At 44.0% G+C, this 15,354-nt stretch overlaps 1 protein-coding gene across 4 annotated transcripts in view; it reads right to left on the bottom strand.

The window, feature by feature from the left end:
• Nucleotides 1-2,356: 2,356 nt before the first annotated feature.
• Nucleotides 2,357-15,354, bottom strand: part of tmem255a (transmembrane protein 255A) — a 108,928-nt gene continuing 95,930 nt past the window's right edge. For 2 of the 4 annotated variants that reach the window (XM_063061448.1, XM_063061446.1), the window contains exons 8-9: nucleotides 12,060-12,206; nucleotides 2,357-4,651 (exon numbers count right to left, since the gene is read on the bottom strand). In XM_063061448.1, the coding sequence (XP_062917518.1) occupies nucleotides 4,499-4,651; nucleotides 12,060-12,206 (300 nt within the window). In that variant the 3' untranslated portion in view covers nucleotides 2,357-4,498. The remainder of the gene's footprint in view (nucleotides 4,652-12,059; nucleotides 12,207-15,354) is intronic. The other 2 variants (XR_010019618.1, XM_063061447.1) reach the window with 2 other exon arrangements.

Here is a 15,354-nt window from a genome sequence, read left to right as displayed (position 1 = left end):
GGAAATGCATGGTGACTTTGGTAGAAGGAATAAAGGCATAGACTCTTTTCTAAATGAGGAAAAAAATTCAAAAATCAGAGGTGCAAAGGGATCTGGGAGTCCTTGTGCAGGATTCCCTAAAGGTTATCTTGCAGGTTGAGGCAGTGGTAAGGAAGGCAAATGCAATGTTAGCATTCATTTCGAGAGCACGAGAATATAGCAGCAAGGATGTGACACTGAGGCTTTATAAGGCATTGGTCAGACCACACTTGGGGTATTGTGAGCAGTTTTGGGCCCCTTATCTAAGAAAAGACGTGCTCGCACTGGCAAGGGTCCAGAGGAGGTCCACGAGAATGAGTCCAGGAATGAAAGGGTTAACATATGAGGAGTGTTTGATGGCTCTGGGCCTGTACTTGCTGAAGTTTAGAAGAATGATGAGGGATCTTATTAAAACCTATCAAATATTGAAAGGCCCAGATAAGTGGATGTTTCCCATAGTAGGCGAGCCTAGAACCAGAGACTACAGCCTCTGGATAGAGGGATGAATGCTTAGATCAGAGATGAGGAGGGTAGCGAATCTGTGGAATTCACTGTCTCAGATTGCTGTGGAGGCCAACTGATTGAGTATACTTAAAGTGGAGTTGACAGATGTTTGACTGGTCAGTACGTCGAAGGTATGGGGAGAAGGCAGGAGAATGGGGTTGAGAGGGATAATAAATCTGATATGATGGAATGATGGAGCAGGCTCAATGGGCTGAATAGCTGAATTTTGCTCCTGTGTCCTTTAGTCATATAATCTTACAGCCCTTTATCAAGTTGTTTTTCATTATCCTTCGCTTAAAAGAGAAAAGCCTTGGTTCACTCAACCTTTCTTCACAAGACATGCTCTTTAATCCTGGCAGCAACCTGGTAAATCTCCTCTGAACTCTCACTAACGCTTCCACAGAACTGAACACAGTACTCTAAGTGTGGTTTAACCAGTCTCGTCGAGCTGCAATATTACCTCACAGCTCTTGAACTCAAAACGTATCACAGTCCTGCAGAAACCCATATTGATGTCAGCGTTCCCCAATACTCTGTCGTGCGTCAGCCCCTGGAGTTGCCCACGTTGATCTCCCCACCAGCACATACTGAAGCACTCGCACCTTATGTCTTGACCCTTCCATATTCTGTGGCTAATGTGCTCACATAAGTGGCATTGGAAGGAGTGGGAGAGCGTGGTGATGGTGGTGCTGTTTGGATTCATGGAATAAGCAGAATGAAAATGTAGGGAATGGAGGGATGTGGATTGTGTATACGCCGAAGAAAATTGATTTAATTCTGCATTATGTTAGGCACTGATATACTGGGTCAAAGGGCCAGTATATGTGACAAATAAAGCTAATGTCCTGGGACCCCCACCACCCAGGCCATGGTCTCTTCTCGCTACTGCCTTCAGGAAGAAGGTACAGGAGCCTCAGGACTCACACCATCAGGTTCAGGAAGTTATGCCCCCCAAACCTCAGGCTCTTGAACCAAAGGGGTTAATTACACTTGACCCATAATTGGAATGTTGCCACAACCAATGGACTCACTTTCAAAGACTCTTCATCTCGTGTTCTTGATATTTATTGCGTATTTGTTTATTGTTAATATTTCTATAGTTTGTATTTGCAGAGTTTGTTGTCTTCTGCACACTGGCTGAACGCTCAAGTTGGGCACTCTCTCACTCATTCTGTTGTGGTTATTGTTCTATAGACTTATTGAGTATGCCTGCAAGAAAAAGAATCTCAGGGTTGTATATGGTGACATGGATGTAGTCTGATAATAAGTTTACTTTGAACTTTAATCTTTATCTTCTCTTCGAGAAACTACATTTCTTTATATGGTGAAATATTCTTGTGATGTCAATTATAATCCACACTAAATCTAATTTGTTTTAAAAGCAGACAGTCCATTTCACTGCAATTATGGTTGGTATCCAAATACTGACTTCCAGATCTTGGGCAACAAAGCCTCGCTGGTGGAGATGACTACTTAGATAGTAGTCATAGGTACATGGATGAGGAGGGTCCGAGTGCAGGTAGGTGGGACTAGGCAGATGACCGCAGCCTGCCTTTGGGCTGTGGTTCTTTACGACTGCATGGAGTCCAGACCTTACCAGAATGGCCCATTTGCCTCACTCTCTTCCAGTTTGGGGTTCTCTCGTCTCCTTCTCAGCCACTCCCCAGGCTTGGAGAGCATCTACCCAACCTCAGAGCCCAGACTTACCGATCTCTGTAGCAGACCCTGTGAACCAAACCAATCGCGTCCTTGGATTGAAGCAATAAACTGCAGTGCAACAGAGGATGTGTGGTGTAAAAAATGATGGTTACTGAAGTAAAACATTGCACAGACACATTTTAATGGCATGATTTGAATGCTTTTAAATAGTATAATCAGTGCTTATGTAGCTTTACCACTCCCATCAATGTCCACAGAGAAGGGAGTATGCCGAGTGATTTTTCAAAATTACCACAATTAATAGAGGTATTTGTCTTCTTCTACAGCACAAACACATTTTTTTTCAGTTGTCACCTCTTAAGCAGTCATCAAAGAAAATATTTTCTGTTCCCTGATTTGGCCACAAAAAGTGTGCACAGTATTGAGTCATCAGAAAACCATCGGATCTCTGTGGAGGTGGTGTTCAGTAAGCAGCCGGCCAAACTCCCACCAAGTCCCATTTGCTCCTCATCTCTGTTCTTGTAGATGTGCCTTCTCTCGGTTCAGGAACGTATCTATTAAATCACAAGAAGATGCAGACTCGGCACCTCATGTCTCAAGTCTATACTTCTCGCTGCCTCAGTAACACAGCCAGCGTAATCAAAGACCCCACCCAACCCAGACATATCTCTCCTCCCCTTTTCCACTGGGTAGAAGATACAAAAGCCTGAAAGCACATACCCCCAGGGTCAAGGATAGCTTCTATCCCGCCGTTAGAAAACTATGAAGTAGTTCCCTAGTAAGGTAAATTGGACTCTTGATCTCACAATCTACCTCGATATGATGATGTACCTTATTGTTTACCTGCACTGCACTTTCTCTGTAGCTGTTATGCTTTATTCTGTATTGTTATTGTTTCACCTTGTCCTACCTCAGTGCACCGTGTATGCACAAGACACTTTTCACTGTATCTCGGTACATGTGACAATACCAAACCAATTCCAATTCCAATTCTCCAGCCTCAGTTAATCTGATTTCCACTAATCTCGGCTGCTTGCTCAACTCTATCACTGTCTTCAGCTGCCAAGGATGTAAGCTAAGTCTGTCCCCTGCTCCATCTCTCTCTATTTCTTTAACAAACTCTTTCACCTCTTTCACCAAGTTTTTAGCAATCTACCCTACTGTGGCTTGGTATCAGATTTTGTCAGATAATATTCCTGTAGTTGCTTTAATAATGCCACAAAAGAGTTATTGCTAGAGAGTTCAGCTACTAATAACATAACTTTATTTTTTATGACTTTACCTCCTTGCTTCAAGGAAGATGCTTGATGTGTTTCAGTCGTGAAAAGGAAATTAAATTTCCTTAATTTCTCTCCTAAGCACAAGCATTTTGTTTCCTTTTAAGAACATTAGGACCATTCCTCCTGTGAATACTGACCCACGGAAAATCTGAGCCTTATCCTCTGTTTTCTAATGCTACCTTCGCACAAGGAATTAAGAGTTGGAAACCCGGATGATTTTCTCCGTTTAGTGCAAGCGTGCACGGCTTAAGTGCAATGCCCAGAGAGAGAGAGAGAGAGAGAGAGAGAGAAAGGGAGAGACCACATGGAAATCCGCTCAACAGAACAACCAAGCTCAGTCTGTGTGGCTCGTGCTGTGGTAAGGAGGAGAGATAATGGACTAATATTCTAGCACACCAACCTGGTGTACCACCAGTACGTAGTATGAAAATAAGCCTCTGTTAGTACACATCTACTTAATAACAGCAGCATTGTATCATTTACCTAGACACCAAGAATATACACAATATCTTTGTAAAGAGCAATGCAGATTAGTAAAAAGTAGGGATTTCAATGGGTTAAAAAAAGTCACAGGGAAAGTTAATACCATAAAGCTAAAAATATACTATCAATTATAAAGTACATACAGTATGTCTGCCTTTATCAGTAAATTAGCAACCTAGGAAAATAGGATGGAGCAGTTAACTCCTTAAGCTCGTTTCTTCATTGGATCAAGGGTTAAATGACACCGCCAATGGGCCTTGAATTTCCAAAATTGTTTCTTTGCTTTTTATTCACAGTAACCTTGAGTAATAAGTGAATTATTTTCCAACAAATAAAGATTAACATACCCTTAACAATAGGTAGCAGGATGATATGCTGATGGTTTTGTTTTTGTTTTGTACAGGTAAGTTCCTCTCGTAAAACTCACTGCAGCGAGAGCGGGTGGCGAGAGGAATCGCGCGGAGTCACATGGTGATCCGTGCGGCCGCTGCTCTTGTCATAGAGGTCTTCAGCGCGACCAAGTCTGTGCCGGTCACGGGAGGAAGGTCACAGATCTACGGCGTGTAAGGCGGCGGCTTTTCATCGGGTGGGAAGTATGCTGGGGAGTAGCGAGGAGGAGTGTTTGGTGGCCACATGTAACTTGAAGCAGACTGTGAAATGGACTGTGAATCATCAGACGGTGTCGAGGCTGAGAATATACTGGGATGCTGTTACAAAGAAAGCAATCAATCAACATTACTCAATGCAGCCCACTTACTGGATAATGATTTGTTGTTTTCACGATACTTAACATCAAATGTTCTCAAGTTATAAAAATCATGGGATTTTTCAGTTATTAGAATGTTGCCAAAACATGAACATTTATTATTACAGTACCTTTCGTTTATACAGGAATAGAGACATATTAATTAAAAAATACTTAAAGCCATATAACAACAGTCAGTCTAACAAAAATCCCAATAACAAACCTTATGAAAAGAAATTGAGAATGGAGCTATTTGTTGTTACCAAAAGCAATTTCTAACAGAACTGCTCCCAAGTTAGAAAGGCAACACCTCATATTCTGGCTGGTTAACTTCTAACCTGAAGGCATGAACATTGATTTCTCTAACTTCCAGTAATTTTCCCCCCCTCCCCTTTCTCTCTTTTCCCATTCCGGCTCTCCTCTCGCCTATCCTCTTCTCCTCACCTCCCTATGGTGTCCTGCTCCTTCCCTTTCTCTTACGGTCCACTCTCCTCTCCTATCAAATCCCTTCTTCACCCCTTTACCTTTTCCACCTATCACCTCTCAGCGTTTTTATTTCGCCTACCTTCTAGCTCCACCTATCACTAGCCAGCTTGTATTACTTCCCAACACCCCCACAACCTTATTCTGGCTTCTCCTCCCTTCCTTTCCAGCCCGGATGAAAGGTCTCAGTCCAAAACTTTGAGTGTTTATTCCTCTCCGTGGGTGCCTGACCTGCTGAATTCCTCCAGCATTTTGTGTGTCTCACTCTGAAATACCAGCATTTGCAGAATCTCTTCTTCCATGAATGCCTAACGGAAGTCTAGCTTATCAGCTCTAATAAAAATATTTAAAAACTCCTATAAATACATCCTAGTTGACACTAAACACCAAACTTTATCCATTTGATGCTCCCAGTGGCATGTGTCTCAAATAGCCTATGACAACCAAGTTGATAGGCCTTCACTTAGTGGAACTGCTTCTATAGACAGGAGAAGGGGCAAAGGCCTGGAAACCAGTTGCTTTGGGTATATGGGGCTCATCAACCATGGTTGGCAGCTCATCTCGGAGAAGGAAAACTCTGATCTCTAGCCTCCGCTGCTTTGCGGCTGTACCCACTCATGGGGAAGGCTTCGGGAGTAAACCCTGAGGAAAAATCTGGCTCTGGTGTCCCTAAGGCAATCCTATGTTAAGTTCAACACAGACTGACAACTTCTGCAATGCCGCTGGTACCAAACTGTATTGGTCTCTGCTGTTCCTTTGGGTTTATCAGCTACATGGAGAGGGGCAGCCTGCTGCATGGGCAATAACCTGCTCTCCATATGGTACTGCCCTGGTATGCGTATCATGTAATCAGCTAGGACGCCATATCCATGGCCAACTCCAGCTGACAGAGGGTCTCAGTTCATCAGATCCACTCACTATTCTCAATGATATCGTATTTGTTAAGTAGGGGCCGTGCACAATCCTAATTTGATGGAGACAGACGTGAGACGCACGGAGGAACATCTGGAGAAACTTCTGAAATGCCTGCTTCGCTGCCGCTGCTACTGTGCGATCGAGAATCTCCGGAGGGAAAGGCCCCAGATCCTCGGCTTTGCCTATTGCCTGTTGCCGGGGCCAGGGTCGAAGCACTCAGCGGAGATGGTGCTCGGTGTCGGAGGGCTGGTCAGAGGCTCGAAGTTTTCGGACGGACTCAAGAGTCGGCTGCGGTCGGGTGCTTCCAGGGTGCTGCATCAGCAAGTTTGCGGCGCTGGAGGTTCATGGCAGGAAGAGTTTTTCCCTTCTACCGTCTGCGTGAGATGATGGGACTTACGAGAGACTTTGAGACTTTTTTTTAACCGTGCCCATGGTCTGTTCTTATCAAATTACGGTATTGCTTTGCACTGTTGTAACTATATGTTACAATTATGTGGTTTTTGTCAGTTTTTTAGTCTTGGTTTGTCTTGTGTTTTTGTGATATCATACTGGAGGAACATTGTATCATTTCTTAATGCATGCACAACGAAATGACAATAAACGAGGACTGTGTGCCCTCATAATCTAATCTAATAATCTAACCACCCCATACACGATTATCTAGTGACCTCACAACTTCCCCTCGTGGTCTCCTATTGAATGTATGTTGCAGCCTTTGAAATTCATACCCACACGTAGCAAAACAGTTTCAGGAACAGCTTCAACCCCTCTGCCATCAGACTTCTGAACAGTCCATGAACCCAGATAAATGTGAGGTGTTGCACCTCGGTAGAGCAAATGCAAAAGGAGACAGTGCACTGTTAAGGACAGAGAGATCCCATGATCAAAATCATTAGCTCCTTGAAAGTAGCTACGCAGGTTGATAAGGTGGTTATGAAGTTTTATGGAATGCTTGCTTATATTAGTCAGGGCACTGAGTTCAAAAGTTAGGAGGTTATGTTGCAACTTTATAAAACTCAGGTTAGGCCACATCTAGAGTATTGGATACAGTTCTGGTCACCCCACTACAGGAAGGATGTTGAGGCTTTGGAGAGGGCGCAGAAGAGGTTTTCCGGGATGCTGTCTGGTTTAGAGGGCATGTGCTATCATGAGAGGCTGGACAAACTTGGGTTGTTTTCTCTGGAGCGTCGGAGACTGAGGGAAGATCTGATAGAGGTTTACGAGATTATGAGAGGCACAGATGGAGTGGACAGAGAGTATCTGTTTCCCAGGGTTGAAATGATTAATACCAGAGGGCATACATTGAAGGTGAGAGTGGGTAGGTTCAAGGGGGCTGTGAGGGTTAAGTTTTTTACTTAGAGAGTGGTGGATGCCTAGAATGTACTGCCTGATATGACGGTAGAGGCAAGTACATTAGAGGCTTTTAGGAGATGTCTGGAGAGGACATGGATATAAGGAAGGTGCTGCTAAGTTAACAAATTTCATGTTACATGCCAGTGATAATAAAACTGATTCTGATTCTGAGGGATATGGAATGGTACAGGCAGGAGGGATTAGTGTTTGGGTGTATTCAGTTTGCTTTGTAGCTGGGTCGGCACAACACTGTGGGCCGAATGGCCTGTTCCTGTACTGTACTCTTCTATGTTCTATGTTCTACTACCTCATGATTCCTCTTTTGCACTGTTAATTAATTTTTAATGTAACTTATAACAGTTCTTTTATGCTGGCAATGCACAGCTCCCACAAAACAACACATTTCACAACTAATATCAGTGATAATAAGCCTGACTTTGATTCTAAATCAACTGCACCCCTAGCTGTTCTTGTGGCTCAGACATCCCTCTATTCACTTTGCAAATTACCACATTTAAAATAGCAAGTACAGTGGATTCCAGTTAATTGGGTCATTGGTTAATCAGGGCAGTCGCTTATTTTGAACAACTCTTAAAAAACAAATACTAATTGAGAAAATAGCTGGGATTCCCTTCATTTATTTGGGACAGAAGACTGTTGCCGAGCAGCTTCTAAATAGGGTCTGTCGCTTGCACTTGAGTGACCTTTGGACACTACACCAAGCTCAGTGCGAACAGTTTTTAAATAGTGTCAGTTGTGTGTGTTTGTGTTCAAAATGCTGTGATTTTGGTCACTGATAGTTGACAAGGAATAAACAGTAAGACAATTCGGAACCGTTTTGCTCACTGGGGTTTCAAGCGTTCAGGCTGGAGATGCCGGAGACAGCCAGGAGTGAAAGTGAAACTATTTCACTACTTCAACAAGTTAGCACCGATGAAGAATTTGAAGGTATCGACAATCAGCTTGAATGTTACAATGAAAATGAAGATTTGGCAGATGCAATCGTTGAAAGCATTGTATGAATGCCTCAATGGCTATTGTACTATAGCACTTATATCCTCTGTGATGAAGTGTTTTGAGAAGCTGGTGATGAAACACATCAACTCCTGCCTGAGAAGTGACTTGGATCCACTCCAATTTGCCTACCAGTACAGCAGATACCACTTCATTGGCTCTTCACTCAACCCTGGAACATCCAGACAGCAAAGATGCATACATCAGGATGCTCTTTATCAACTACAGCTCTGCATTCAATACTATCATCCCCTCAAAACTTATCATAAGCTTCAAGTCTTAGGTCTCAATACTTCCTTGTGCACCCGGATCATCATTTTCACCATTTTGTTATGTGTCAACATTTTTTTTACTGCGAGCATCATTTTAAGCGCCTGGACAAGGCGGGTGGATTATGTCATTATTATGATTATGATTATGATTATGAGGACACGTGGTCCCCTTTTATTATCATTTAGCAATGCATGCATTAAGAAATGATACAATGTTTTTCCAGAATGATATCACAAAAATACATGACAAAATGACTTAAAAACTAACAAAAACCACATAATTATAACATATAGTTACAACAGTGCAAAGCAATACCGTAATTTGATAAGAACAGACCATGGGCACAGTAAAAGTCTCAAAGTCTCTCGAAAGTCCCATCATCTCACGCAGACGGTAAACCTCCAGCGCCGCCAACTTGCCGATGCAGCATCCTGGAAGCATCTGACCACAGTCCGACTCCGAGTCTGTCCGAAAACTTCGAGCCTCCGACCACCTCTCCGACATCGAGCACCGAGCACCATGTCTGCCGAGCGTTTCGACCCCAGCCCCGGCGACAGGCAATAGGCAAAGTCGAGGATTAGGGGCCTTCCCCTCCAGAGATTCTCGATCGCACAGTAGCAGCGGCAGTGAAGCAGGCATTTCAGAAGTTTCTCCAGATGTTCCTCCGTGCTTCTCACGGCTCCATCAAATCTGGATTGTGCACGGCCGCCTAGTTACACATAATCGATATTCATTTGGAACAGCCGCGCGCGTTGCGTCGCACCATCTTCTCCTCCCTATTATAAAAATGTGGACAAGTTTTCTGGGAAATTCGGCAGAGAAGGAACAGTGGACTGCGAGCTACCAGTGCTCGGTGCTCGGTGTCGAAGAGTTCGCTACAGCAGTGGGTGAGCCTAATACGTCACCATGTCCAGAAGATTGACAATCAGCGGCACACAGTGCCTATTGTATATGTGACTGTCACTTTGTAGGATCCATACTTGGATTTCTGGAGTATCCTGTGGCGACCACTTTTTGTTAATCTGTACCTGGATTCGAGTGTGTTACCACTTACGTTAAGAAATATTCCGTGACTGTCGCCTTGTGGTATCCCTACGGGAATTTTGGAACTTAGGCGTCACCTTGTTACCCCTGCATGGACTCTAGTATTTCAGTGACGACTACTCGACTTCTGGAATCTTCTGTGACTGTCACCTTGTATCATCCTAAGGTGGATTTATGAGCTCTCCCTCACAGACACCTGTACCTGTTCCCGTGGATTTCTGGAACCTTCTGGATTGCTATCCTCGGACTCTGTTTGAGTAAGACTTGGGAAGAACTGTTCCTAGGCCTCTGCAGATTGTAAGCTAATGCATAGCACTGTTAACTTTTGTTTAGGGGAGTAATTTGTTTAATTGTCTGTATTTAGGTAGATACTGAAAATATAGCTGTTTAACGTTAAAAACTGAGTCTGTGGTCTATTGCTGCTGGCACGTAACAATTTGCAGACCTCAGTCAGCTCAGATTGGCAACAGCTTCTCCACAATCTCCATCAACACAGGTGCACCATAAGACTGTGTTGCTTAGACCTCTGCTCTACTCACTTAAGACTGTGTGGCTAAGCACAGCTCCAAGGCCATATTTAATTTTGCTGACAACGACACCATTGTCGTTGGCCAAATCACATGTGGTGATGAATCAGCATATAGGAGGGAGATTGAAAATCTGGCTGGGTGGCGTCACAACAACAACCTCTCACTCAATGTCAGCAAGACCAAGGAGCTAATTATTGACTTCAGGAGGTGGAAACCTGAGGTCCATGAGCCTGTACTCATCAGGGGATCAAAAGTGGAGAGGAACAGCAACTTTAAATTCCTCAGTATTATAATTTCAGAAGATCTGTGCCTGGCCCAGCACACAAATGCAACTAGGGAGAAAGCACAGCAGCTCCTCTACTTTCTTAGGAGTTTGTGAAGGTTCAGCATGACTTCTAAAACTTTGACAAACTTTGATAGATGAGTGGTGGAGAGTATACTGACTGGTTGCATCACAGTCTGGTATGAAACCACCAAACCAATGCCCCTTAAATGGAAAATCCTACAGAAGTTAGTGGGTACGACTCAGTCTATTATGGGTTAAGCCCTTCCCAGCTTTGAGCATATCTAGACGGTTCGCTATCGCAGGGAAAGCAGCATCCATCATCAGCGACCCCCACCACCCAAGTCATGCTCTCTTTCTCGCTGCTGCCATCTGGAAGAAGGTACAGGAACCTCAGGACTCTCACCACCAGCTTCAAGAACAGTTATTACCCCCCAAACATCAGGCTCTTGACCAGTGGGGATAAAGTCACTCAAATTCCTTTTGAGTGGAATTATCCCCACTGACCCTTCATCTCATGTTTTTGATATTTATGGCTTTTTTTTTTGTTGTTATTATTTATTTTTTATTTTGTATTTGCACAGTTTGCTGTCTTTTGCACATTGGTTGTTTGTCCTGTTGGATGTGGTCTTTCATTAATTCCCTTATGATTCTTGGACTTACAGAGTATGCCCACAAGCAAACAAATCTCAGGGTTGATAATGCGCTGGTCTTACTCTGCTATCAGGTAGCAGAAATCAGCAGAGTAGCAAAGAATAAACACAGAGCTACCACCACAGTAACAAACACACTCACAACACGCTGCAGGAACTCAGCAGGTCGGGCAGCATCTGTGGAAACGATCAGTCAACGTTTCAGGCCGGAACCCTCCGTCAGGACTGAAGAGGGAGGGGGCAGAGGCCCTTGCTTGTTAATGCAAATATCTAATCAGCCAATCATGTGGCAATACTCAATGCATAAAAGCATGCAGACACGGTCAAGAGGTTCAGTTATTGTCTGGACTAAACATTGGAACGAGGAAGAAGTGTGATCTAATTGATTTTGACCGTGGAATGATTGTTGCTGCCAGATGGGGTGGTTTGAGTATCTCAGAAACTGTTGATCTGGGATTTTCATGCACAACTGTCTCTAGAGCTTATACAGAATGGTATGAGAAACAAAAAAAACACCCATTGAGTGGCAGTTCTGTGGGCGAAATTGCCTTGTTAACGAGAGAGGTCAGAAGAGAATGCCCAGTCTGGTTCAAGCTGACAGGAAGGTGACAGTAACTCAAATAACCATGTGTTACAACAGTGGTGTGCAGAAGAGCATCTCTGAACACACAACGCGTTGAACCTTGAAGTGGATGGGTGGCAGCAGTAGAGGACCACACTGGGTTCCACTCTTGTACCTAATAAAGTGGCTGCTGAATGCAGCGTTCACCAGTGACGTTGATAAGACAGTCTTACTATCTAAGTACCTCGATGGATAAGTACCTGTATATCGTACGGGCTGTAAGGTGGCAGATGCGGCGGCCCAGGGTAGAAGTTTGTGTAGGCCAACACCTGTTGTCCAGGATCGCACATTATTGGCGGAGGCGGTGGCTCAGGGGCGTAGGTAATACGAGAAGCAGTCGGTGTCTGCTGGAGTAACAGGAGAAGGAGAAGGGGCATAAACACTTGAGTCAAGCTCATCACTTTTGAACCCTCTCAATGACTGCAAATGACCTCGGATAAAACATCCCCAAACTGACGTTGATACGACAGGCTAGTGCATTTGAAAAAAAAATTAAAAGCATTAAAAAAAAATTAAAAGCATCGTGAATACTTCAGTTCTGAAACTTGGCTGACAGAAAGGCATTGCATCCGGAACCAGTAAATCCAAAAAAAACTGGAGGTGCTGGAGATCTCGAAGCAAAAGAAATGGAAAATGCTGGAGAGATGTAGTAGCTCAGGCAGCATCTGTGGAGAGAGAATTAACATTTTAAGTAAAAATTAAACCTTTGTTCAGTTCAGATCAGCTGTGCATTTTCTGTTGCTATATCTGTGAGCCTAATTAACTGTTAACCAGAGCTGGACAGAATGCTGGAAGCATCCACTAAATTTGGGGCACTGTCGTGAGAGAAATCACTTTACTTGGTAATAAAAGGTACAGATTTGCATGTGTGCTTGTAGCTTCAAACTATTTGTACAAAAGTAAATCCCCTTCTGGTTATCACGTAGCTTCTCTGAGGCAACGCCCGTTGAGCTCTTCTGCAAATGTTTCATCCACAGACCATGAAGATCAGTGAGATCTACATTTACTGATTAAAAGCTGGCATCTGGATCGTTTTTTCAGTGTTATTGAACTTATCTTCTGAATATCTTGACTCCTTATCCTTGATTCACCCAACACAGGATCTTTCTATCTTTCGAAACTCTCACTTAAACCAGCCTTTTAACTATTTGGCATTCCAGGAAATATGAGTTCAGCTGACTAGCTTCCCATAACTCTAATTCACTCAGCTGACCAATTCCTATTAGGAATACTAGCTCATACTTTGCTTGGTATGACAACTGCTCTTCCCATGACCACAAGAAACTGCAGAGAGTTGTGGACACAGCTCAGCACATCGCAGGAACCAGCCTCCCCTCTAAGGACTCCGTCTATACTCCTCACTGCCTCGATAAGGCAGCCAGCATATTCAAAAACCCCACCCACCCCAGACATTCTCTCTTCTCACCGTCCCATCAACCAGAAGATACAAAAACCTGAAAGCACATACCACCAGGCTCAAGGACAGCTGCAATCTCACTGTTACCCTGAATGAACCTCCTGTATGATAAGATGGACTCTTGGCCTCAAGATCTACCTCATTATGATCTTGCACTTTATCGTTTACCTTCTCTGCAACTTTTTGGTTTTTTTACTGTGACGAAAAATCAAGTTATCAGAAGATTCATCCAAATGAGAAAGATAAGTGAGACAATGGAGAAACAATTCAAAATGCTAATAAGACAGAAGAGAGAGATTAATGAGAAAGAAACACATTTCAGAATATTGACAGACCGGTTGCATTGAACCTGAACTGTTTGAAGTTTGATGGACAGGCGATACCCCAGCAGGGGGATAAAAAGAACAGGTTCGCTAAGGCACGACACACACCACGAGATCACAAGATAACGAGACCCTGGAAGAGCAAGTTGGTGGGAGTTGGAGGTCGGGTTCGAGGGAACCAAACATAGACTGACAGGGTGAAAAGGGACGATCGGTGGGAACCTGGTGTGTGTGTCCGCCCTTGCCTGGGTGCTGGGTTCACTGCGGAAGAACGATCGTATCCGGAACGGAGGGGTCACAGTCGGTGACCACAGAAGACATAAAAGGGTTCGCCTGAAAGCTAACTGCGAAGAACATTAAAGGTCTGTTTGAATCAAAATTTGCATTCTCTCTCTCTCTCCAACGGCACAACAGCGATTACTGCAAACTGTACTAAGCTGAACTGAACTCTGCGTCACTTGAGACTGATCATTTTACCCCTGGACTGCGATAGAGCTTGGTTGATTCCTATTACCCTAGTTCTGTGTACATGTGTGTTTCATCATTGCTAACCTGTTGCATTTATATCCTTACGATTAGAGTACTGTGTTACTTATTTCTTTAATAAAACTCTATTAGTTTCTGTTAAACCAGACTCCAACTAAGTGGTCCATTTCTGCTGGTTTGGCAACCCAGTTACGGGGTACGTAACATTACATTTTATTCTGCATTGTTATTGTTTTGCTTTATTCTACTCAATGCACTGTGTAATGATCTGATCCGTATGAACAGTATGCAAGACAAGCTTTTCACTGTGTCTTGGTACATGCTTATGTGAGAATGCTGTTCTTGGACTACAGTTCAGCAGTCAACATCATAATTCCATCCAGGCTCGACAGGAATATGAGAGACCTTGGCCTTGACCCTGCCTTGTGCAGCTGGAACCGGACTTCCAGTCAGATCACCGGCAGGTTGTAAGAGTGGACTCCCTCAACTCCTCCCCTCACACTCTCAACGCAGGAGCCCCTCAGGGCTGTGTACTAAGTCCCCTCCTTTACTTCCTGTATACCCATGACTGTGTCGCCACCGACAGCTCTAATCTGCTAATTAAATTTGCCCATGACACTAGATTGATTGGCTGAATCTCAAACAATAATGAGGTGGCCTACAGGGAAGAAATCATCTCCCCGACACAGTGGTGTCAAGAAAACAACCTCTCCCTCAATGTCACAAAAACAAAGGAGCTGGTTGTGGATTACAGGAGGAATGGAGACGGGCTAACCCCTATTGACATCAATAGATATGGGGTTGAGAGGGTAAACAGCTTTAAGTTCCTCGGCATCCACATCACCGAGGACCTCATGTGGTCTGTACACACCAGCTGTGTGGTGAAAAAGGGACAACAGTGCCTCTTTCACCTCAGACGGTTGAGGAAGTTTGTGAAGGGCCCCCAAATCCTAAGAACTTTCTACAGGAGCACAATTGAGAGCATCCTGACTGGCTGCATCACTGCCTGGTATGGGAAGTGTACCTCCCTTAATCACAGGACTCTGCAGAGAGTGGTGCGGACAGCCCAGTGCATCTGTAGTTGTGAACTTCCCATGATTCAGGACATTTACAAAGAATGGTGTGAAAAAAGGGCGCGTAGGATCATCGGGGACCCGAGTCACCCCAACTCGGCCTTTTCTCCTTGGAGCGACAGAGGATCAGAGGTGACCTGATAGAGGTGTATAAGATGATGAGAGACATTGATTGTGTGGATAGTCAGAGTCTTTC

The sequence above is a fragment of the Mobula hypostoma genome, chromosome 10 (assembly GCF_963921235.1).
Source record: "Mobula hypostoma chromosome 10, sMobHyp1.1, whole genome shotgun sequence".
Lineage (NCBI taxonomy): Eukaryota > Metazoa > Chordata > Chondrichthyes > Myliobatiformes > Myliobatidae > Mobula > Mobula hypostoma.
Note: the sequence above shows the minus strand (reverse complement) of the source record. Positions and strands in the feature narration are given on the sequence as shown.